This window comes from Centruroides vittatus, unplaced genomic scaffold, assembly GCF_030686945.1.
Source record: "Centruroides vittatus isolate TY-2023 unplaced genomic scaffold, ASM3068694v2 scaffold_3046, whole genome shotgun sequence".
Classification (NCBI taxonomy): Eukaryota; Metazoa; Arthropoda; class Arachnida; order Scorpiones; family Buthidae; genus Centruroides; species Centruroides vittatus.
The window spans coordinates 1098605-1124778 of record NW_027122699.1 but is presented as its reverse complement, the minus strand read 5'-3'; the positions used below and the strand labels follow the sequence as shown (position 1 = coordinate 1124778).

Here is a 26174-nt window from a genome sequence, read left to right as displayed (position 1 = left end):
AGAAGGCAATATATCATGGTTTAAGTTCATAAGTGAAGTTTAAGTTTACTTTCATTTAAAATAAAATAATTTTTTTAATTTTAACATATTAAATGATTTAATTCACTTTTACAATTTAATAACTTCATAGTTTATATTTAATATTTAACTTACTTCAGCCATTTCTTCAAAACAGGCTCCTATTGCTGGATGACCATTTTCTTCGGCCATTTCTACAGCATCTTCGAGAGAGCCAAGTAGAGTTACAGAAAAGTCATATATGTCCATAATATTGCTGAATATGGTATCTAAGTCCTTAAAAATATTAATTATTTATGTAAATATATTAGAATCATAGTCACATTCTTTAACATTAAAGTAATTTTCATTTTACCATAATTTTTGGAGCCACACTTGGGTCTATGCTACAGAGTAAAAACAGATTGTCATTATCAACTGATTGATAGAAAAGCCACACCTTTATATTAACCATATCAACTTTTAGTTGCCAATAAATACTCAATGTTAAAAACAATACTTACAATTATCATTGAAAACATTTCTTGCAACAAACAAAATTCATTGAAACTTTCAAAGTTCATTAACATTGGGCTATAACTCAATTAAGTGTAAATTTCAATAATTACTGATATTGATAATATCAAACAACAATAACAATATTAGCCAATATTCATCTTCCAGCTTCAATATCAGAAAATACATCAATAATATTGAGTATTATTACTGCCATTTGCAGAATGAGTTGTAATAATGTCAAATTTTCTATGCATAAGTTGCACTTTTGTATATATACAATCTCACTTTTCCATATATACAATCTCACTTTTCCAACATAAAAAAAAACATATAAGCCACAACTTATACTCCAAAAATTATGGTATAAAAACAACTATTTTAAAACTACTAATTTTTAAGATTTAGAAATTTAAATACACACATTTAATTTTAGATTTGTGAAAATTATTTAAAAGCGACAAAAAACTGATTAAGAGTTTTAAATAAATTAAGATGAAAAAATTAAAATTTTCTCACTTTGCTCTGTGGAAAAATTTTGGCAAATGGTTCCCTAAAAACTTTAATAATCATATTAAGATCCCTAATATATTGTTTATCTTCATGTATTAGATCTTTTACAACTTCGTCGTATGTAACAGATGTTCTGCGTATTGGTTCTTCTTCAATACTTAGTGAAACATCTTCATCTTGATAAAACATATCCATTAATACCTACAATATTAATTCAAAATTCTAATATATCTTATAGTTATTTTTTAAATTTATATTTGAAATCAAATTAAGTTATAAACAATACTTACTTTATCTGCACACATTGCAACTTTAATATCTTGACATGTTATTTCAAGATGTCTTATATTTTTTACATAATTTCCTGCAAGCTTTTGAAAGATTACACAATTAGAATAACAACAAGAATTAATAATAATCTATAATAGTTAAATTTAGAATTTTATTATTCTAAGTCTTTTGAACAAAAGAAAATCTTTCTTGGTATCACATATTGAAACATTTTGATTACAAAGTAACAAGAATAGTGTTTATCAAAACAATTACATAATGAACTATATTAAATGAAGTTAAAAATTTGATAGCGATAAAATCAGATACTATTTACTATGAATTTATAAAAATTAATCTTTTATAATGGTATTAATTACAAAAATGTAGCATTTCTAGTTACTAAATCAAGTAAGCTACTAATGAAATCCTATTATCAAATTTCTTTTCCCTGAATGTTATATATCTTGTAATATTGTATGATGTGTTCAGAGTTAATAAAATGAACTTTTAAAATGTTTATAAAAATTTCATCATAAAATTAATGTCTTAAATTTAATAAATATATTAATTCTTTTTAATATTAGTTTAATCTTATTTTATTTAAAATATTTTTATTTTATTTTAATTCTAATGAAACCGTGTTTTAATTTGTGTTGTTTTATGTTGACACAATGGAGTGACGTTTTTCAAAAACACTTGGCATATTATTCTTGCGTTTGTGGTCTGTATGTTCGTGATCCGTGCTTTTAAGGTATGTTTTAATTACGTGATATCTATGATTATATGTAATTTGTATTAGTATGTATACATTTTCTTATGTTTAATTTTTAAAATTTAGTTAGCTGAGGAGGGACGAATGCCCGAAATGCATCTGTAATTGTCATCCTAACTAAATAAAGTGATGAATAATATGCCAAGTGTTTTTGAAAAACGTCTTTCCATTGTGTCAACACAAAACAATTTTTATTTTATGTTATATAGTTTTGAATATTAAACCAAAATATCTAACTGTTAGATTTAATTAAGTGATTACAAGTATATAATTTGTCTAAGGTGGTAAGGTCAACATATTATATAAATATTAGTAACTAAAAATTAAATTTAATGTTAAATAAATAATTTTGAATATGTGGAAGAAAAGACTCAGAACAGGGCTTAAATTCAGATGCATTACCAGTTACACTACCCAAGCCTGTCTCATCTTTCCTTCCAGACCTATATTAATGAACTTGAATATCATATAACCATACAGATTAATCATATCTTTCTATCTTTTATCTTACTTAAAATATCTTTAGACAGAAATTAGTATTACAAGCTGATTAGATACTAAAAAGAAAAACTTAGTTATATAGTTTTAAGTACATACCAAAAGGCGCTATTTAGCTTGTACTTTTTTTAAAAGCAATGTTTAATATACATTGATATAATCTATTTACTTCTAAAAGTCAACATAGTACAATCTGTCCTCAATTATCATATATACATACATAAAACAGTATTTAATTACACAATGCATATATAACCAATATCCAACAAAAAGAAACAACAAGAAAGCAAATGTTTTCATCCATGTTTAATGGGCATTGTCAGGCTAGCGGTTTCTTCTCGCTGGATATTGATTATATGTGCAGTGTTTATTAACACATGCCCAGTTTTTAGTTGTTGAATAGTATTTAATTATAATCAATAGGGTGTTTCCCACGCCAAATATTGTATTCAAAATTGAAGAAAAACTTAATGCCAATCTCAGTGTTTTTCTTCAATTTAGAATAGTATTTAATTATTTGACATTAATAAATGAATAGTTATGAATACTTTTTATATAATATTTATCATGAGAGACAGAACTCTTTTTATGTATGTAATGAAATAGTATGATTATAATCATCAATAAAATTGATTAATGAAAAAGAAATGATACAAACCTTCAAAATATCAGCAGATATATATTCCAAAACTGCAACAATGTAATGTGTAACTTGAATATCAATTTTGTAGCCAAGAACCTCCTATTAAGAAAATTATATCAATAATTAATGATATGAATTAAATTTTATTATCAACAAATGTTTTCTTACAAGAAACTATTAAATTTCTTACAATAAATCACTCAAAATAATTAGGGATATTATAATATCAGCTTTATCATTTCAATAGAATTGATCATTTTGTTTTAAATAAGATTAATGGTCAGACAAAAACAAAAACGTCACACATGAATGATATTGTACAAAAGACTCTGTGATATTAAAATTAAATTAACATCATTGATTTTTCTATAAAAATAAATCTGATACCACAGTAATCTCAAAAATGTTTTGAGCTCTATATTATCAATTTATTGGTCATTTGAGTATATTATAATGTATACATCATGCAATTATTTGTCCATGATTACATAAAAGAAACAATCTCTCTCTTTTAATACTTAAGATCAAACAACAGTTCTCAATTATATTAGAAAAATATAAAATTTTGGAGTAAGTATAATAAATACACCTATATAAAAATTTATGAGGACTTCAGAATATTTTTTCTAGACCATTTATTATAAACATAATTGAACAATGCTCTTTCTGTCAATAGTATACACTACATATTAATTAAGTTGCCAAAAAATTAATTCCATGTACAGTACAATTTCTTTTTATTTTATAAACAATTATCTGATTCAAGTTTCTAACTTTATAAGTTAGAAACTTATTGTTATTGTTTTTTATAAAAACAATAAACAAATGTGAGATCTGGCAGCGATAAGTGATTCTTGATGGAAGATGTCATCAGAAAAGATTCATATCAATACACTGTATGTTGGTATGAATGTAAGGAGATCCTCATGTTTTGATTCTAATTTTGAGAAATAAAACAATACAGTGGACCTTCATTATAGCGCTGCTCACTATACCGCGCACTCGGTTATAGCGCGGGCAATAAGCTCAAACACATTTATACAGGTCCGTGCGGCATTAGCAAGTAGCGCATTTTATTGTTACTGCGTATTGAGTAATTGTGTATGTATTGAGTTCCTGCATGCATTTTGAATAGTGTTTAATTATTGTATGCACGATGAATAAAAGAAAAGCTTGACATTATTGCTAAAGTAAAGAGGTAAACCGCGTTCACCGTGCTGCTCGGTATAACGCGGTTCACCTTATAATGCGGGTGTTGTTTCCCGCCCAGTATGCGCGTTATATCGAGGGTCCACTGTATCTTGATGCATTCATCTTCACTATCAAAAGAAATTATTTCTGCTGTACTATCTACAGTCAAATTTAACAGCTTTACATTCTTTTGGATGCTGAATAATTATTTTATCATAATGATATTGTGGTGACCAGAGATTCAGAAGACTGACTGGCAACACTATTCCTAACCTGAGTTGGTTGGCAACACTTGTACACAGCACGTGAAATTAACTGTATTGTCCGTGTATTACTCAAGAGTGTAGATGTTTGATATGGTTGCTCTGACCATGTATAATAAAGTTTTTGTCACAGGTTCATGTAGTGGTGAAACTTGATTCAAATTTGGATCTCAAGGACATGTTGGCATTCGACTACCTAGCATCAGTATTTGGAAAAGATCGATAAAATAGAATGCCAAAATATATCTGATGGTCAATGTGTGAATTTAATCAAGTATGAATTAATCAAAGGAAAATTACAGGATTATTGAGCATTTTCTTGTTTCAAGAAAATACATTAAGTCATTCTTCACACATTGCAAAATTGCAAACAACACTAAGATTTTAACTATTCCAACACCTTTCATTACTTCATTTTATCTCTAATGAATTTTAAATGAATTTTAATTGTTTGTTAATTTTAAACATATCTTACTAAGAAAAATTTTCATATGACTTGTCACTATGACTTGTCAAATCACTATTACTGTGAAGAACTTCAATGTACTATTGAATTAGCTTTCTTATTTTATCACGTGTAAAGTAAATCAAAAGAAATAATTTCACATTATCCATGATACAAAGAGATTCTTTAATTAAAAGTTCTTTTGCTTTTTAGCAAGAATATCTTCTTCACTTAAAATTTGAAAATACACAATAATTACGTTTTTAAATATAATCAAATAAAAAAAATTTAGAGAGAGAGAGAGAATTTAAAATTTAAAATTAATCAAATAATTTAAATAACAATTTAATTAAATTATTATTTAAATTATTTAATTAATTTATAATTATTAAATTTATCAAGAGAATTTTACTTAATTTATTAGAAATACTTCCTGGATAAAATTTTGAGTTAAATAGTGTATAAAAATAATTGATAAGTAAGTCTCATTAGTTCTCATAATGATAAGAAACTCAGAAGTGAATCAGCAAGACTAAACAAATTTTTTCAATCCTGATCATTGCAGCTGTTGCCTCACGATTCTCACTGTGAGAAAATAGTGTCTTCCACTTTATTTCTGAGAAATCTTCCCCGCTTTTACTCATAAGAAAAGACTCATTTAAGTACTAATATACATCTTTCTATAATATATTACATCATCTTCATTGTACTACACTGGGCTTCAAAAACAATCCAGCTACAAGCAAAATTCATATAGAAACATGAACAATATGTAACAGCTATGCACCATTTTAGATGGACTGACAGCAACATTTAGTGTCGAAGAGGCAAGTGACCATTTCCAAGAGAAAAAGAAAATACTGAGAAGTGTGTTGCAAATTATCTTCAATTTTTTCCTTATTTCCTTTTTAAATTTTTCCAATTGAAAATATTTAAAGAAAGATTTATTATTATTTCAATTGCATTTTTTGTTTGTGTGTTTAAGAACATATTTATAAACAAAATGGAATAATTCATCATTATATTGTTATTATAAAATTTATTAGAAAATTAATTTTATACACTTTACCTTTTGTAGTAAAGGATGAATTTTTTCAACTGGGAGAACAAGCGGCGACTTCTTTTTCCCTTTTTCTATCGCATTTTGAGCATCGCCTATGGCCCATTTATCTATGGGATGAGGGAATGTTTTCTGAACACGATCCTCCACGTCTTGAACCGTATGCGGTTGAGCGGCACAGAGCATACCAAGCAATCGAAAAATCAACGACTCTACATATTTTAATGCGTCTTCTTTTGCGGTAAGTGAAGAATGAACCTGAGCTTGAACCTAAAGTAATTTAATGATATTAAAATAAAAGTAAAAGAAAACTAAATTACATTTAATATAAATTTTGAAGTTTACGATTAGTTTTGTCATTTAGATATTTTTAGAGAAAAGATATTCCTTGAAATCAGAATTATGTATCTTCCAATTTGGACATAAAATTTGTTAAAGCATTATTGGTCAAATAAAAAGTTAGACCGCTACTTTAACCATAGTTATTTGTTTGTCAGTGTTTAAAAAGAACCACTATGATTAGAAAGACACATAACATTGTTTAGTGAAATTAAAACTTTTCAAATTAAACCATAATGAAGGAAATAATACAGAAAAATATTTACCAAAACATAAAATAATGACTTATATTTAAAAAATTTCAGTAAATGTTATTTAAATCAACTGTTGTAGATTTTATACATAATATGCCATGATAAGATATACTACAGCATATCATTGCTTTGCTTCGATAGTGGAGTAATTAAAAAAAATGTTAATTTTACAAAGGAAGCATTTAAAAATTCTAATTGACTGATAGTTGAATACAAGTTGATGACACAGATTATCTCTGATGGTAATCCAACTGAGTAGAAATATGCCATTTTACATGATAAAAGTGCTGTACCTAAGGACTTTATTTATGCAAAAAAGGCAAAGTCATTTTTTTCTAGTTGTGCCACTATCAAAACAAAGCAGCAATATGTAAAAGCAAAATGTAAATCATATAAGGAAAAACATTATCCTCTACATATTAAAAGATAAAAATAGTTTTAATCAAAAAAAGAATTACTGTAATTTCCTGCAAATAACCCATCTTGGAATATAATCTGGAAAAACTATTACAACAGAAATAAAATCTTTGCAAACTCATGCCATTGTACTGTACATCCTGCACCACAGAAGTGACTATTAAAAACACATCACTCATCAGCAAGAAGTTTAAAAAAATTATCTCATAGAATCTGTTTTTCCCATTTCTTTCTGTTTATTTATAATACCAGTTCATTATAGAAGTAATTATAAAATAAGTAAAATTAAGTGAAATGTTTCAGACAGAACTTTTTAATGTATTATGTTAAAAATACAAAATGGCTACCCAAATGATACATTTTTATTATTTTGGTTCATTTTTGTTTTATTTATCAATTATTATTAATTAAATAACTACTATATAAAACTGAAAAACTGAGCAGACTCTGTCACGGTATGCCAAAAATGGCCACTAGAGGGTATCCCTAGCTATTATTTAAATTAATAACAATAAATTCAGTTTTTTGCATAACAATATCAAAATAACCATAAATGCAATTTTTTGCATTTTTGACTGCGTTTCAGTAGGGGCATTTCATGAGAAATTCAGTATATTATTATTTTTATTTGCTCAAAGAGTTGATTCTCAACTTTAAGCCGTCAAGTTTAGAATACATGATTTTTCTTGTTGCACAAATGGCTTTTCTTAAACGTAATGTTCTTAATTTCGGTAAAAGCGAATTGCATCCTACGGGAAGTCGTACTTGATATAATGACATAGGAAACACATTGCTCGTCTGGCATTTCCGGCATTTCCATCAGCAAAAACAATGACCAAAACTAACAATAAAAACATTACACACACACATTACTCCAGACTTCACCCAAGTAAAAAAATCTCATTTTAATAAACCGTAAAAACTATGTATTTACTGACAACAAGATTTATTTATAATTACATTCTCTTTCAAACTTTTTGTTTTTCAGCCACCTCCAAACTTCTTTCCTTATTTCTTTCAACATTTTTGTCCAGCCCACCATACCATGCTTTCTTTATTAAGGGTTTCTTGACATATCAGGGCAGAAAAAGGCATTACTATGCTATCTCTACTATGCTCTTCTAGCCTAGTTTTTAGCTCTAAATACGCTTTATTTGCCTTCTCTCATCACTTAGTGGAACAATATATATCCCTGCTTTACTGTTCTTTTTCATGTCACCTTTATCATTTCTGACTAAATCAAATAAGGTAATTTCTTTTAATATAATTTTTGGAAAGGTAAAAACATGGTTCCCTTTCAAAATATTATCACTAGCCAGTGGCATGCCATCCGTGGAAGCTGTGGAAGCACCGCTTCCCTTGTATTTTCTAAAACATAAATACATATTGTGCAATTATGTTCATTTTTTAACATACTTTGAATTAATTAAAATTAATATTTTATTATAACTGCATTATGTATTTTACTACAAATTTCTATACATGTGAAAAACAATGATAAAATCGCTATTGTATATTCGAACATAAATTCGTATACGCATATTCCCAATGAAAGCATTGTATTGTCGAATATGGGACGGCTTCCGTGGCGAAAATATTTGAATGGTGTAAAGCAGCCAGATTACAGGCATTCACACATGCACTTTATAGAGCACCAACCTCACGCAGTTTAGCTTGTGGATGCTACACACTGAAATATCATATAATGCTTCCAATGATTCTATCTAGGGACAGCACAGCTTCCCTATCATCAAATGTCACTGCATGCCTCTGTCACTAGCACATCTGTGTTACAGAACTTTACTTCCAGTCACAATGTGTGTGTACCAGCAATAATTTTTTAAAAAAGAGCATTGATTACAACCATTTGTGTTCTGAAATAAATGATGTTCAAAAAATCATAAATAATATACTCTCTAAAAATATTCACCAACTGAAACATGAAATAGAAAAATATATTAATGAATTAAGTGTATATTCTGTTTATATATAAAATATACACTCAATTCATTAATATATTTTCTGTATATCTTCATGTATTCACAAAGGAAGCAATTTGGAAACAATATAAAATGAGTAAATACCATACACTACTGTAGGTAGGTGCTATATTTATTTAACAAGCAAACTTTAATAGAAAACGAAATATGTAAAATGTGCAATACATGATGGGTGTACTTTTTAATTATCTTAATATTGGTGGATAGAAAGCAACAATCATTATAAAGAGAGATATCAATTGTCAGTATATTTGTTTTAAAAACCAAAATTTCATAAATATTTAAATACTTTATTAAAAACAGAACAAATGGATACGTTCAAAGGAAATAATAAACACCCTCAAACAGTAACGCAGTAATACGCAGTTTAAAACAATACTTGCAACTATTATTCAAATAAAATCAGTATGCATTTATAAAAAGAAAAACATCATATGTCCTGTATTTCTTGTCCTTAAGTAGGAATATCAAATCTTTTCTTTTTAAATCTTCAAAGTTTTAAAACACAATTTTCAAAAGGTCAAAGCTTTAAAAGTTTTAACGCCAACATTTTTTCCGTAATAATTTATCTTTACTAGAAATGAATGAATTCAATTAATTATGAATTGAAAAAATGACTATATTGAGAATTCTTAAAATTAAATTAATAAATACAAACCAAAAATTTTAGAAACAAGCTTTATTTGAATTCAATTCGGAATTTCAAACCTGTTTAATTATTAAATATGTTTAGAATTTTCTTTGAAATAAAAAGTTAAGTTTACAAAAGTGTTAAAAAGACAAGGAGACAATCAATTCTTTACTTTTGTTAAAATGTTACCACAAATCGAGAACACCCTTTATTGATTGATGTAGGTTCAATGATTTTGAGCACTAAATAAAATTTCTCCATCTTTTTAATGTTTGTGTACCAACACCAATATTTTAATTTTTTCTTTAAAATTTACTTTTACTATTGTTTAAATATTAATTAAAATCATTGTAACTTCAACTCATTTTTTCCCAAAGTTTCAAAGCATAAAAATGCCAAATTTTCAAAGGCTCAAAGCTTTGAAGGCTTCGATTGATATACCTATCCTTACATAACATAAAATTGTATTTTGTAACTTCAAAAATATTTTCTTGATTCATCCGCAAAATACAAAAAGTTAAACCTTTGAATCTTTAAACAAAAGAGTAAAGTGCATTATTATATATTAAAATATATTTTATTTTTTATTTATGCATATGAGTTTCCATCAATTAAATTTTGCTCTAATTTACTCCCTCATCAAAAACTGAGAAAGAAGAGGGTGACGTTTCTGCCAAAAAATTTAACACACTTTGAATAATTGAAGGTATTTTAAAAATGTTAAAAAAATTAAGTGATTAATTCCTTAAAACTCTGACAATGTTCTTATAAAACTATTATCAATATTCCTAAGTTTTTTTTTCGGATAATTGTTTTTATGAGATTATGAAAAATCACAAATTAAAATGGAAAAAGTAATATTTATACAAGAAAATTTACGTTAAGTAAAATTTTTTTCTTTCTACCAAAAGTCAACTTCACAAATATTGATGTTTTTAACTAATATGTTAGATAATTTACAGTATCTGCTTTACAAAAAAAAAAAAAAATGGTGTAATCACACGTAAAAACCCGATACTAATCACATCAAGGTTTATGTATAAATGTTAGCAATATCAAAGGCCAAAGTTTACAGATAAGGTTTTATCTGCATGCAATTAGTAACATTTTAATTATTAAATACATATAATTTTACCTTTCATTGTTCATACATACATAAAATATATTATTGTACTTTTGTCTTGTTTAAAGTCAAGTAATTCCTTAAAAGTAAAAAATTTCCTAAATTTACATTACTTAAGTTTAAAATAAAAGATATAATTCTCATTTCTTGCTTTAAATTTTACTTTATCAATAAAACCAAAAATATTTTAAATAGTAATACAAAAGTCAAACTTTTAATGATAAAAATGTTTTTGAGACCAAAATGTATCATCATCAGATCAATGTTCCATTAAAAATAACATTTTTATCCCAAAAAATGTTTCATTGCTAAATTTTCAACTTTTACATCCCATAAATATAATGCATCTCAAAGCCCTATGATATATTAATAAACCAACAAACGCCTAAATAATCGGGCTAATATATGGCTATAATTAAATAATAAATACAAACGAATTTGGTATAGAGGTAGGCTGCGGCTTCAAGCCCCACCCCGAGGAGTCAGTTATTTTCTTCCAGAATGTTCTAAATTATTTATTAAATTATTAAAAATTATAATTATTAATTTAGATAAGAGATGGTGCCTAATACCTACCTCTATACCAAATTCATTTGTATTTATTATTTAATTATAGCCATATATTAGCCCGATTATTTAGGCATTTGTTAGTTTATTTTACATCCCATTTTATTATATTTTCAAGTTAGTTGTTTACTTCAGTAATTTTAATTTCACAAATTATAATTATACAAAAAATTGGCAATTTTACAATTATTTTTCCTTATAAAGATGATAAATCAAAATTATAAAATTTAAGATAAAATGAGGATTTATCAGAATTTCTTTCATTATTTTTTGTTGTAAACAAGAAAAGTAGACATATATCCATGCCTTTTGTCTGTATTTTAATTTATATTAAACTTTTGGTTTATACACCCAAATAAACATTGGCTAGTATATGATAAGACTGTTGTTTATTGAAGTTTATGAACCAAGAGTTTAGTTAAATTGAAAAGAAAATAAAATTTACCAACTTTATATTAGCTACAAACAAAGCTATATCATTGTATATTCAGAAAACATTATTGATATAGCAATAAATTAGTAATTAGTGTGCGCATTCCAATTCACATTATGATGTTAAGATATAACAAACAACAAAAACTGTATCTACAAAGTGGATCCCGCAAGCTATCCAATATTGCCTGTGATTCCACTTTGGTTTTGTTAACAGACTCAAAGCAGTGCCCTTTCTACTTTAATTTCATTTTTTGGAACAAGGCAAGGTCACTGGGGGGCTAAACCAGATGTGAGCCCTAGGACCTGACTTCTCTTTAATTTAAGGAGAATTTAACCAATTTCTCCATTGCAATTGTTAAGAAAACATCACACAGAAAAAGGATTGAATGTCATCCTTCTCATCAACAAATGCTAAGAAATTATAACAATCCATAGTTGAAAGATGAGAATTTCAACATTCGAATGAGTAAACAGAATGAATCTAACAATTCACAAACCAAACATTACACTATCCACCCTGTTTAGACATCTTACTGTCTTTGTCAGCCCACCTATGACCCAACAGCTGCAACTTTGTCTCCAAAAACATCCAATCACCTGATCATTTTCCCAGGCCTAAGGAGGGTATAACGACGAAGCACCCAAACTTCGGGGCAATTGTCCTTTGGAACAACCTCTCCCAGACCTGACTGTCCAGCGAAGATCTCCGTTAGACCGATTCAGACCTGCTCTCCATTAGTCCAATCCATGATCACGCAAATGAGAAAGAGGTAGGATGCTTCACTGACGTGTCGGTCTCTCACTGACTCACTCTCGGCCTCATAACGTGTTATCGGTGAATCGGATAGATAGAAGCATTGAGTCATCACTGTCCATTTCACAAAGCTATTATCCTTTATACTCGGCTCATTACGTGATATTATAATCCAACTCCCATAATCGTTGTTTAGATTATATTTGTTCATTAAATTTATTCTTATTGTTAATGGTGACTTTTACTTGAGTATCACCGACACTTTATCAACGACCTTGCTCATTCTCCCACATGACAAGCCAAAATCCACACCAAAAAAACGCCATCCACTGACAACGTGAGCGGTTTTCACCAGACTTTTGCCGGTAAATAGGATGAGGTGCATGCAGTAACCCCAGCTCCTCACACCAGACAAGTAGGGAAAATATGGAACAACCACCATCTTTTTTTATTCCAAAAAATGTATCATCTTCAGAGAGGTGTGAGAGAGTGCATTGATGTGATGCAACAGCCAATTGCAGTTGCACAACAGTTCTGATCTTTTTTGTCTCACATTTTCTGTTAAGTGCCTCAAAAAATTGCAGTAAAAGTCAAGACTGACTGTCATGCCAGGAGGAACAAATTCTTGCTAAACAATATGCCTACTATTTAAAAAAACCATGAGCATTTTGTCGCACTTCTGGCCGGCCATGCCTATTTCAGTCATGGTAACTGTGTGCCTTTCCATTGTGATAAGTGTTGATTTGTTTCAGGATGGTAGCCATAAACCCAACTTTCATAAGTCATATGATCCTTGATAGAAAAGTTGAGTCATCACTGTCCATTTCACAAAGCTCAATGCACACATCAAGACACTGCTGCTTTTGTTCATCTGTCAGAAACCAAGATACAAACTTTAGCAATGCCATACATGTTCAGATTGTCTGTGAGAATCTCCTGGCAAGCTCCATAACTGATTCCCAACCATTCCAGCTGATGGATTGTTCAGCAATGGTCCTCACGGATCAGTTAACAAATTTTTTGATATTTTCTTATGTTTTGCTAGTGGATGGTGGCCTGGAATGCTTGCATTTTGAACCAACACTTGACCAGCCTTGAAATGCAAGTGCCACTCAAAAACCCATGTTAGATCTAATGAATGATTGCCAAAAGCCTGACAAAGCATTTTGGAGTCTCAATGGCAGATTTCCTGAGCTTCACACAAAATTTAATGGCTGTTTGCTGCTCGAATCTGTCAGACATCATATGGATCACATAGTGGTCTTCACACTACTTTACAAAACTGCATGTAACAACTGAATGTGTGTTTGCACTATGACACCACTCAGCATAACAAATCAGTAGATTTGAAAGCAATGATCTTGACAAGCATATACACTTCCATTGAATGATATAGTAAAGCCAGCTACGGTCTGGGAACTTTCTGATACCATCTTGTATCAAGTCAGATTAACAATCATACATCTTCAATTGTTTTGCCAAGTAAGGAAATACCAATATAAATGCAATTGCATCATGTATCAGCAATAATTAAAGGAATGTTACAGATGAAAGTTAATTTGAATATTAGAACTGGAATGACTTAACTGTCAGAAAAACTTTGATATAAAGCTTTTGTTTCAGAAAAAGTTATATAAGTAGACATATTTACAAGTAATCCTCACTAAATGCAATACTTATACAATGCAGTTCACAAACTGTAGCAATCCTTGTATAATATGGTACTTATACAACATGACTTAGATATGAGTTCATATGAAATCACCTGTTTATCTTATTCTAGTAAATGTTCTTACAGTTAAGTTGTTACAACATACTTTGCCAATGTAGATTGTGCAATTTTCCTCTATATAATGAAAGCTTTTCTAAGTAATAATGAAAGTTTTTTATTTTTCATGGCAATCTTGTTAGAAAAATGCAAAATACCATCTATGCTAACAAGTATATAATTTTATACACCAGAAATACCCTTTGGCATTTTATGTTAGCTGCATGCTACTTATAGTTTTCTTTTTCAGTCACTTCTTGAAAATTGCATTTAATTAGATAATAAATGTGGCCAAGTTAGTTAAAGATATACAGTAAGTACATATCAACCCTACACGATCAAAATTATATTTTATGAATTTTAATAAATTTGTTTTCGTTTTGTAGTTCATAACTTTTTTAAATGAAATTTTCTAAATTAAATAAAATTGTTTTTTCTTAAATGATAGACAAAATTAATGAGATAAAATTAACTACACTTCAGGCCAAAATAGTTGTGGTGTAATGTACTTACTATCTTATGACATTAAAAACAACTTTTTATTCAAAACTGCAAGTACTTTTGATAGCTTACAATTATCCTCATCAGGATAATTCAATTGGAATCAATTGTTTATTTTAGAATCCTTTTACTAATTAAACAACAGTGATACTACACCGGAGTAAAGTAAACAAACATACCACTGAGCCTGTTAATGATGTGCATCTTCTAATAAACAGACCGTTATGGACATTTTTGAACTCTTGGGTTCTTCTTCGGGTAACTAATAACTCCTGAATGAATGCAAATTCAAATTAAATTCAACTGGAACACCAGTCAGAACTTGATCATGTGGATATCGATAACATCATTCGGGCATGCGCCCCTTTAACCGCTGTAGATTATTGTAAGTTCTTGTCTACAAGCACCTGCTAGGCTGTTGACAGTGATTTCATCCTTATGGTTAATGTAATTACCACCTTTGAGTGTAACCATGCAGATGTAAATAGCCTCTAGCCATCTAAGATGGTGTATGTGTTGCATAGTGTGGATCACCTTTGCTTGATTGAACATTAGTTCTACGCCCAGGTCTGAGCATAGATGGCTAAAGCAGAGGTGGTCCTCACATGTAGAATATCTGCTGTGTGCTCTTTCATTCTCACTTCTAGGGAGTGCTTGGTGGATCCTACATAGACCAGGCTTCTGTCCCATCTATGGTACATGAGTGAGATGGTGTACACACCCGGGAGTCGTTCTTTGTCGGGGATGTCTTTTCCATTCTGTAAAACGTCAAATATTGTAGCACATCTTCTATAAGCGATGTGAATATTCTTTTTCTTAGCTATCGCAGAGTATAGCAATTTAAGGTACAGATTGTATGTAACTGGGATGATACTGGGTGGAACTTCGTTGGGTGCCTGGGCTGGGCCAAGTTCTTGGTAACGGTGCCATCTGCAGATCAATTTACGTGTGATGGCAGGATAACCATGTTCTTTGGATTTATGCTCAATTCACCTCAGCTCAGCTTGGAGAGTTATCTGAGAAGACGAGTGTGTGTAGGCCCTCTTAATTAAGGCATTAAAGGCTGCCATTTTATAATGGGAAGGGTCACACGACCCTGCCAGTATATAAAGATGTTCCGACCCCGGTTTACAGTATACTTCCATGTGGATTGATGTTTGTTCGAACTTGATGTTAATGTCAAGGAAATGGGCCTCGGAAGCATGAGCCTGATCTATCTCTAGGGTCAAGCTATAAGGGTTATTGTTGAATGAATCAACAAATGCTGATATGTTTGGCTTTACCCTCCATAGGATGAGAAGATCGTCGATGTACCTTTTATATAGTATGATGTTGGGTAAATGCTGAGGGACGATCCTAGATTCTAACTGCCTGACCACACAATCTCACACGGGTCTCCTGCAGTAGGGCTGCCCATCGGGACTCCTCTTCCTTGGACATATGTAATGTTGTTGAATTGGAACAAGGAATTATAACATAGCAGATGCGCCAATTCTAGTATCTGTTGGTGCATAGTGCTATCGTTAACGAGGTTGAAAAGTACATTTCTGATGGTGCAAAATGCTGGTGGGAGTCTAACAGATGGGTACAGTGACGTTATGAAGGCAGAAAGCACTGATATTTCCTTGGGTAGGGATACTAGGTCTACTGGGTTGGTCAGAGCGTATGTGTATCATTCCAAGTGGGGCGAAAGTAGCCTGTGTGTGAGCTTCTCCAGTTTAATGGTTGGTGCCCTGGCTTTATTTATAACTGGTCGTAGCTGTTGTCCAAGTTTATGGATTTTCGCAAAGGCGAACATCCTAGGAGTATCTAGAGATTCGATCATGATATTCTTTAACTCAAGGCGTTTGGCAAGCTTTGTACTGGCGAAGCGTTTAACTCTCGCCTGTCAATGGCATTGTTGCTTGCGATGGTACATTGGGTGCAGTTTATATGCTTCTCTAATAGTCAATTGTATGTATCACGTTTCATGAGGACGACAGATGTGGTCTTGTCAGCTCTGACCAACATGATTTTGTTGTGGTGCATCCACCTTCTTGTGCACTTCAAACTAGATCTCAAGTGTTTCATATCTTGTGGCTGAGTTGATTTTTTAAGCATGTGAGTGGCCTTCCGTCTGTAGTATTCTTTATCAATATCAGGTAATCCCACCAGTAGAGATTCCAATTCAGGGATAGGGTTTAAGTCTTCTGTGTCAGAGGGGGTGCAAACTTAGGTCTTAAACTCAAGACTTTGACTGCATAAGTCGGTAACTTTAAGTCGTCCCAAACGAGGTATGAAAATGAGGGTTGTTGCAGCTTCTGGAGTGTCTGCATCCTTATGATCCGCCGGAGTTTCCGTTGGTAGTGCTTCCTTAAGGTGTTCATTAGTCTTTCCTGTATGGCTACAAGCCAAGCGTTCTCTTGGGCTAAGGTGTAGGGGCTCTTATTAAAAAGTGCAAACTTTTTGTGTTTTAAAGGAGGAAAGTCATTTAAATATGACTGAAAACATTATAGTACTTAAAGTTTTTGTCAAAATTTATGGTTTGAGTGTGTTTCATATATAAAACTGCAATTTTAAATTGTTGTATTAAAACCTTCCATGTTAAGAAAGTTTTGGATGACTTTTTGCACACTGAAATGTTGTGTGTTTAACAAAGGGACTTATCCTCATCTTATAATTTTATCATCAAATGCCTCACAGACAGAGCTATTTCTTGCTTCAGAGCTATTCCATTAGCTCATGTTGTTTTTGCAGCTTGCTTTGTAAAAAAAAAATAGCTGATTCAAAATCACTGATCTTTAGCTGTCACTTTTCTTTCTTTGCTGTAAAGTTAGAAATATTAAATATTCAAATTTCTCAGTTGTTGCATGTGCATATGCAGGCTTTTTTAATTATATTTTCTATAGCTCTCTACAACAGTTTACTTTTCTTAAATTTAACAATTTGCCCAAACATTTTACATTGTGATCTTAATTTTAGAAGTTATAAATTTACTGAAGATAAATAAATAACAACTAACCCGTTACAAAGCTATACAACCACCAAAGCCGAATTATCAGGCTAGAGTCGGCTATAATAAATAAATAATTAATAAGACAATTCCAAATTATTAAAATTATTTAATTTAATTTAATTATAATTATTAAATTTAGTAAGAGATGGCACCTAACGCCAAGCTCTAGTGCCAAATTGTCTTATTAATTATTTATTTATTATAGCCGACTCTAGCCCGATAATTCGGCTTTGGTGGTTGTATTTACCGAAGAATTCCAATTTTACAATTTATTCAGAAATTTTACTGTTATGTAGTTTCATGATTTAATATTACTTTGTCCCTATTTTTGTCCCCTTTGTACATTATCTAACTTATTAAAACAGTAGTACAAGAACACGATGTATAACTCCAATACTGTAAAGTCCTTTGCTATTGAAATAAATGCCTAAATTTAATACAACTGTTTTAATGAAGTTTTCATTCATGATGTTTTTAACTTTCATATATGATTAAAAGTTTAAATTCAGAAATATGTTTATAATAAACCCAAACAATCCTGAAATAAAAGCAAACAAAAAGGGGAGAAAATCCCCTTTTGAAATTCCAGAAAATTAATTTAGTTTGCTGGAAGTACAAAAGGTGGTTTATCCTTTTGGTCCAGATAAATGTTATTAACAAAATAAAAGTTATATTACAAAAATGGTAAAAGATTACCTCTAGATAAAAGTTATCATATTTGATTTTTTTAGTAATATAATTTGTATTTAATTAATAATTTGAAAAGCTGATTGTTAACAATTAGAATTTGACATTAGCAAATAACGTAATTCTTTAAATTATAAGATCAATAAAGAGCAAGCAAACAAGAATTAAAAACATCATAACTAACATTCATTAACTTGAACAGATAGATGGTGTCAAAGTCCAAATGAACACAAATGATAATTCATTTGTTCAGTGTGAATGCAAAGTAAACAAACATAAATAATTAGAAAAAAGAAATAAATGATATTTTGAATATAAACTTTTATTTATTCATTGTTGTTAATATCTATGAAAATATTTATTTCTGTAATTAGAAATTAGTTTGCTGAAAACTTAATTTCTTTGACGTTGTTAGAATAAACTGTTATTACAAGATATATATTCAAATGCTTTAACATTAATCCTATCATTATCGTGGAAACAATAATATCAAATCATGCTTGTTTCAAATCTTTAGATGTAATCTTAAAATCACATAATAAAATAGCATAGAAAATGGTAGAACATCTCTAACAACAATTCTAGCAATTTGGGCACTCCTGATTTAACAGGTATTACGGTTCCATAATATCTTTCCAATCACTTATCACACACTATTGAGAACCTACTGAGAGAATGATGAACATTAAATATTTATTTGTAACTATGGTATGCATTTCAGCCAGACAAGCTACCTCTCTTCAGCTGTTACAATTACTAAATTACAAGTATTTAATCATGTGTGGCGCAACAGGCAACCTCCGCTTGCCTGTTGCACCACCCAGGCAAGCAGAGGTTGCGGGTGGCACAACAGGCAAGCACACATGTTCTTAGGCCATGGGCATAGGAGTCATCTGCAGCCAGTGCCATGTTTAACCAAGTAAGGTTATATCTAAATTAATATGACTCTGGAAGCAAAGACTTGTTCAAGGTCCAGGTGGTGCAATAGGTAAGTGCACTGCACGACAAGCAAAGGTTATGGGTTCAAGCCCTGTTCCGGGTCCGTTTCTTTTATTCCAGAAGATACTAAATTATTTAATAATTTATTAAATTATAATTATTCATTTAGTTAAGAGATGGCACCTAACTGCTCCCTCTAGTGACAAATTACTTTATATTAATCATTTAATTAGCCAAATTCTAGCCCAATCTTTCAGGCAATCATTGGTTATTTTGTTAGAGTACATGTCTGTGTTGATATTCCAAAAGATGAAAGACATAACTTATTCACCTATTTTTGGTACAATATGAACTAGAGTCAAAGTAATGTCTATATCAGTAATCTGGTACAAGTGATGTCACAAAAAAGACCACATAAAAATGGGGCCAGTCCCTCATGTAGGCTGGACATTTCATTACACATTAAAAGTAAACAATGAGATTAAGCCTGTTTATAAAAAGATGTTTCTAGTAACATTTGGTCTGAAGGAGTGGTGTGTTAAGCCCTGGTCACACTATGCGATTTCCAGCCGCGCGGCAACTGCAACCGCGACGGCTGTTCCCATTAACTGGTAATCCCCCTCAAAAACCGGCGCAACTGCAACCACAACTAGAAACAAAAAGTTTGTTCTACTGGCGACGGTTGCAAACGCGCATCCAATCAGAAAACGTCTTTGTGCCACGTCATACTTTGTGTTGTATATTTGTCAACATATCTTGATTATAACATTTGTATTAACTCAGTTTCAGTACATTTAAATGCTATATTTGATATAAATCAAATCTGAATTTATAAAAGTTATTGTTAGATTTATTTTAAAAAGTTTGATTACTTTTAATAATATACAATTGAATAAAATAAATGCTGATATAAAAGAAAAAAAATATATCAATTATAAATCAATTAAATCATTCAAGCTTTCCTCTAAACAACACTTACCCTCAAATATTCACTTTTATAAGATTGATAAATAGCATCCAAAACTTCTGGAATAATAACTGATATCGAATTATGGGCCACTCTAAATTGATATGCCAAACTACGAAACGTTTTGCCTAAATTATATATAAGTATTGGTATTCATACGGATATATCCCCTATAACCTACGGCATCCAAAAGCCTTAATTCGTTCATCAGCTGGTGAAAGCACAATTGTTTAGCCCGTTGATTTTCATTTCGCCAAGTTTTAACCCAACAAGAACGTTTTTTCTTATTTTTCTCTTCGTATATTCTCGCCAGCTCTAACAAAATTATCGCCTTTTTTCTTTTATTCATTCCAGAAAAGGAACTGCTTGCTATTTTAATAAGAAAAGTAGCTAAAATTCCGTAAATACTCTGAAGTAGAAGGTAAAATGTCGGTTAACTCACGAAAGTAGACAAAAACAAGCTACTGTAATTTTATTGGTTTATTATAGGGTCATGTGTTCCGAGTTGCAACGTCAACGAACAATGTGTGACCACGAGAAGATGCGCGCGACTCGCACTTGTTGCAGTTACGGTCGCCTGCGTGGTTGGAAATTGCATAGTGTGACCAGGGCTTTAGGGATTGGGTATTAAAAGGCCAGCAAGATATGCATTATTGAGAACATGTACAAAAACTCAAAGCCATATGGCTGCAGCAAAGAAAGCTAGAAAATAATTTTAAATTAATCTCTGAAAAAACTGCCAAAACTGCCCTCGCACTATTGTTGTGCATTAAAGTCAAAACTGCATTTAGAATCAGTCATAGCATAGAAGTCTGAACTATACAAGACTTGTTACCAAATGTCAGAAACGAAATGTGCGTTTGCAGAAAAATGTTGTTAAACATCTTTAAAATCTGGTCTATTTCAGCCAAGAAAAGATGACTATAATACATGTCTATCTCACAAAGTAGGGAATTTGTCGGAAGAAGTTTACAAAAAGCATCAGCAGAAAAAAGATGAAATGAGAGAGCAGCAATATTGGGGTAAAAAAGCAGCCATTAGGGAATCAAAGTTTATTAATGGATCTTCAAGTCAAAAATGCCAACTTATACTGTACAATGAAACTGTGTTTATAATTTTACATTACATGACATAGTAACCACGTCTTGTTAAGTATGGAATAAAAATGAGTGGTTTGACTACGTGCCAGGATTGATTTCATTGTAAAGCAAAAGATGTCTGTCCTTTATAGTGATAGAAGCACACATATCAAAACCAAAATGTGGTTTCAGTAATGCTTTGTTAAAATTGTGTTTAGAAAAGAATGTTACTGTTATCCAATATTTCTTGAATAAAGGGCACATTCCATAGTGCAACTGAGAAAAACTAGAAAACAGAGAAATTAATCTGCCTTCTGACTTTAGCTCTGTTTGTAAAGAAGCAAGACCAGGCCAACCACACCAGGTTCATTATCTTGACCATCAACTTTTTGGACATTACATCAAACTGAAGTTTTGTCTTTTGTTGAGGCCAACACATTGATTCCCACAGATGACCCTGCTGTCACAGATGCATTCAAATATACTCCCAAAGGGAATATATACTATATATTGTATGTTCATGATAATTGGGCTGAACTTCTAAGAAGGATCAGGAAAGATGTGTCAACTCTTGTGTCCTTGAAAATATCAGTTCAAAGCATTTACAAGATTTACGATAATACAGCCATACAAATATCACTCATACTATGACAACCTTCTTATAAATTATAACATGGGTGTCTGCAGAAAAGACAAATGAAGCACTTGCCCCTGGAATTAAGTAAAAAATTTGTTTCCTTTGTATTGTACATTTACTTACTTTATGTGTTTTTGTATTGTTACAATACTGTATTCTCTAATATATTTGTGGAAAACACCCAAAAAAAAAAATTAAATAAAAATTTATTGGTGTCTTCAAGCTTTGCTCCCTTAGAAAATTTTCTGTGAATGCTCATATACTGTACCATAGTGAGAAGATATGCTGTAGGTGAAAACTTATAAATGACACTCTATTTTACTGCTCATCAACATTATTTTATTCTGCTTTCTAGAGGTGCTGTGAAACCCCAATTTCTTTATTCTCTCTCCAAAAACTACATTTCGTGCACAATTGTTAACATTATACAGCTTTTATGCCTCCTGTGAAATTTTATTTTTGGTGCTTACAAGGTTTTAGCAGCACAACATGCTATCACATTGTCACTACATGTAAATAATTCAAAAAAGTCTGACAATTTTGACAAAAATGTTTCTGAATTTAAAATATTCAAGTTAATAAAGTTATTTTTGCTACATTCATAAAAAATGCATTACTAAATTGCTAATATCTTATTACAAGATGGAATTTTATATAATTCTATTTTTAAAAATTTTTCTTTATTGATTTTAAAATTTGTTTAAACAGGTATCTTCCAATCAGAAAAATCAAAATTTGATTATGTAAAAATAGTGTAGATTATAAGATATGTATTTTATATGGAGGAAATGCTATTAAATTGGTTTAATCTTTGTTTCATATTGTGAGAAATAATATTTCAAAAAAAATTTACAAAGTAAATTAATTAGTAACAAATATATTTTATTGGTAACAAATTATTCATGATATAATACAAATTATTATTATTAAACTCAATAACAGTCTACATGACAATGCAAATGTATTTTTCATTTTGTAAAGTAATCATTTTGAGATTATAATCACATATTTTTGCTTCTGTTTATCAAATGAAAGATTGAAATAATAATTATAAGATAAAATAACCTGAAAACTGATAAGAAAATAATGACTATTTCTTTATCAATTTTTAAATTATCATATCATATATATTTATCATTATTCAGTTTGAATATTTCAAAACTTTTTCTTGGACTCTTACATATAAAATGAATAGTTTGTTCAACTTGTCTATTTTATATAAGTGTAGATTGAGCAAGACTGAATTTACACAATGAAATAAACAAAATTACTTCTTTAAGTAAATATTGATTTTCTACAACAAATTAAAATCAATGTCACAAAATTTCAAGTACTGTATCATGTTCATAGTACAAAATATGCTCATACATGTGATTCTACTTATCAGTTATTATTTCTTATATTTTGAATAATTTACTTCATATTTTGTCATAAAGAAAATAAAACACTGGAAAACTTATCATTGTGTTCTAATGAGATCAAAAATTTAAATGTATGGACTATTACTAATCTCTATTAAATAAATGATTTAACTACTTTATACAAATGTAATATTTTAAATAATTTATTTATTTCTTTACAATTATTATTTTAAAGTTAGTTTTATTTGTTTTTTTAATTTGAAACTGAAATTTAATGCTTTGATTATAATTTAACTATAATCTACTGTGTTTTGTTAACAATTACAAATAGTCTGATGAATGGTGCATCACAATCCCACAGCCAAGAATAAATTATTAGAGGCTAGAGGCAAGCTGAAAAAATAGTGACTTGTATTTTTTCCAAAAACATCCTCAGCAATAACGTAAATCACATAGAACAAGCTGAAAACATTTGTGATTATTAAATGTTTTCCTTGACAAAATAAGATGACGTATGTAATTTTTGCATTTTTTCTCTTCCAGCCAACACTAGACCGACTAGCTACGGTCCGAGTGTAAAAAAAGTAGTAGCAGCTCACACGAAGCATATATAGTGAATGCTTGTTTAACACACTTCCGTATAATGTAAATTCATATAACACAACAAGTTTAAACTTGCATAAAATCATCTGATAATGCATGCTCACATAATGTGATTTTGTATAATGTGGATCATCCCTGCACTGTACAGGAGTCTGCTGTATTATGTATTGCCTATGGGTAGGGTCACAAAACATTGTTGCCAAATCAAATAACTTTTAAACTCTCAAACTCAAATTTGTGCAGCAATCTCATTATTATATTTTTTTACTGCATGAGATACTTCAATTTAGTGCTGATTTAAGAGGTAAACAAATGTTAAATCAAAGTTTGACTATTAGATATTGATTTAACTCTCATTTTAACAAACTGTCATGGAGAAAGATCATAATCTGTAAATGTTACAGTGAGTAAACAATTTTTTATTTGAATAATAAAACATTAATTTTTTTGGACTGTATGATATTATATCAAGTGAATAGTTTAATTAACTATATTATTAAATCAATTATATAAAAAAATTCATTTATACTTTAAAGAATGCTATATAACTAACAGGAATAATTCAATTACTTAAAATAAATTTTAAAATAATGAGAAAAAATTTTGTTTTCAAAATAATTACTCTATAAACAAACATTTTTTTCATGATGACTCAGGATATCTTCTATATTGAAGTTAAGACCATTTACATATATATACAATATTTTCAAGTCTTTTCTTTATCCATTAACACAAACACAGAAGTAACAGTTACATTTTAATGAAGTTTTTCTTCAAGCCAAAGACAAATAATAATAGATAAAAATTCACAAAGTTAAAAGCAATATCAAATGTCAGCCTTTTATTGGAGAATCTGACATTTTGCAAAAAATACATTTTCTCACCCACTATCAAGTCCTTATAACTGGTTCTAGCCCTCTAGTGGTAGTTTTGAGTTTTTTACTTCATTTGCATAGATAACTACCACTAGAGGGCTAGAACCAGTTATAAGGACTTGATAGTGGGTGAGAAAATGTATCTTTTGTAAAACGTCAGATCCTCCAATAAAAGGCTGACATTTGATATCGTTTTTAACTTTGTGAATTTTTATCTATTATTATTTGTCTTTTTAATGAAGTTTTTCTTCAAGCCACTGTAACTGTTACTTCTACGGTTGTGTTAATGGATAAAGAAAAGACTTGAAAATATTGTATTTTTTGTAAATGGTCTTAACTTCAATTATTTTTTTATTTATGAAATAATATTTTTGTTAATCTTTCTTTTTATCACATTCAAGTAATTGCCATTGATTTTATTATAACAGAATAACAGAAAGAAAATTAAAATATCTGATGTTTTATGTTAAATGTATAACTTTCTAAAATTGTTGGTAATATATAAACATAGACATAATTGTAAATAACTTAAAATATGTTTAAAAAAATTATTTATTTACTCATAAAATGTAATTCATTAGAATAAAATTTAATGGAAAATTATATACAAAATTTAGAGAATGATATAAAAGTTAACACTTTGATATTACTTAAATATGTTCTTAAATAATTTAAAATTAATTATTATTCAGTATTAAAAAGTAATTTCACTCAAACAGACCAGAATATAAAAGATTCCAAAGTTGAGATAAAGAAAATATGCTACTAATTTGAATAAAGTATTCATAATCACCAACAAATGTGATTAGTAATTTGTTTATTGAAATATAAGTACTGTACTAAAATGTTTCATCAGTTCTCTAATGTCCATATCTGTAAACACAGCACTAAATGCAAAGTCATTTAGTCAAATAAAAAAACTTTTATTGACTTGATCATCATTACATTATAATAATATATTGAAAAATTTGCATGTATTTTAAAGTATGAGTCAATAATATATATATATTATTTTAATGTCATTAAACTTCATTTGCACAAATGATCAAATATAACATTTTTAAACAATTA

At 29.6% G+C, this 26174-nt stretch overlaps 1 protein-coding gene across 1 annotated transcript in view; it reads right to left on the bottom strand.

Annotated features, from left to right (window-relative positions):
- Positions 1-26174, bottom strand: part of Sos (Son of sevenless) — a 57063-nt gene that overhangs the window by 27786 nt on the left and 3103 nt on the right. Inside the window, exons 2-6 of the mRNA XM_067285848.1 lie at positions 6181-6441; positions 3228-3311; positions 1317-1397; positions 1033-1227; positions 154-294 (exon numbers count right to left, since the gene is read on the bottom strand). Of these exons, the coding sequence (XP_067141949.1) occupies positions 154-294; positions 1033-1227; positions 1317-1397; positions 3228-3311; positions 6181-6441 (762 nt within the window). The remainder of the gene's footprint in view (positions 1-153; positions 295-1032; positions 1228-1316; positions 1398-3227; positions 3312-6180; positions 6442-26174) is intronic.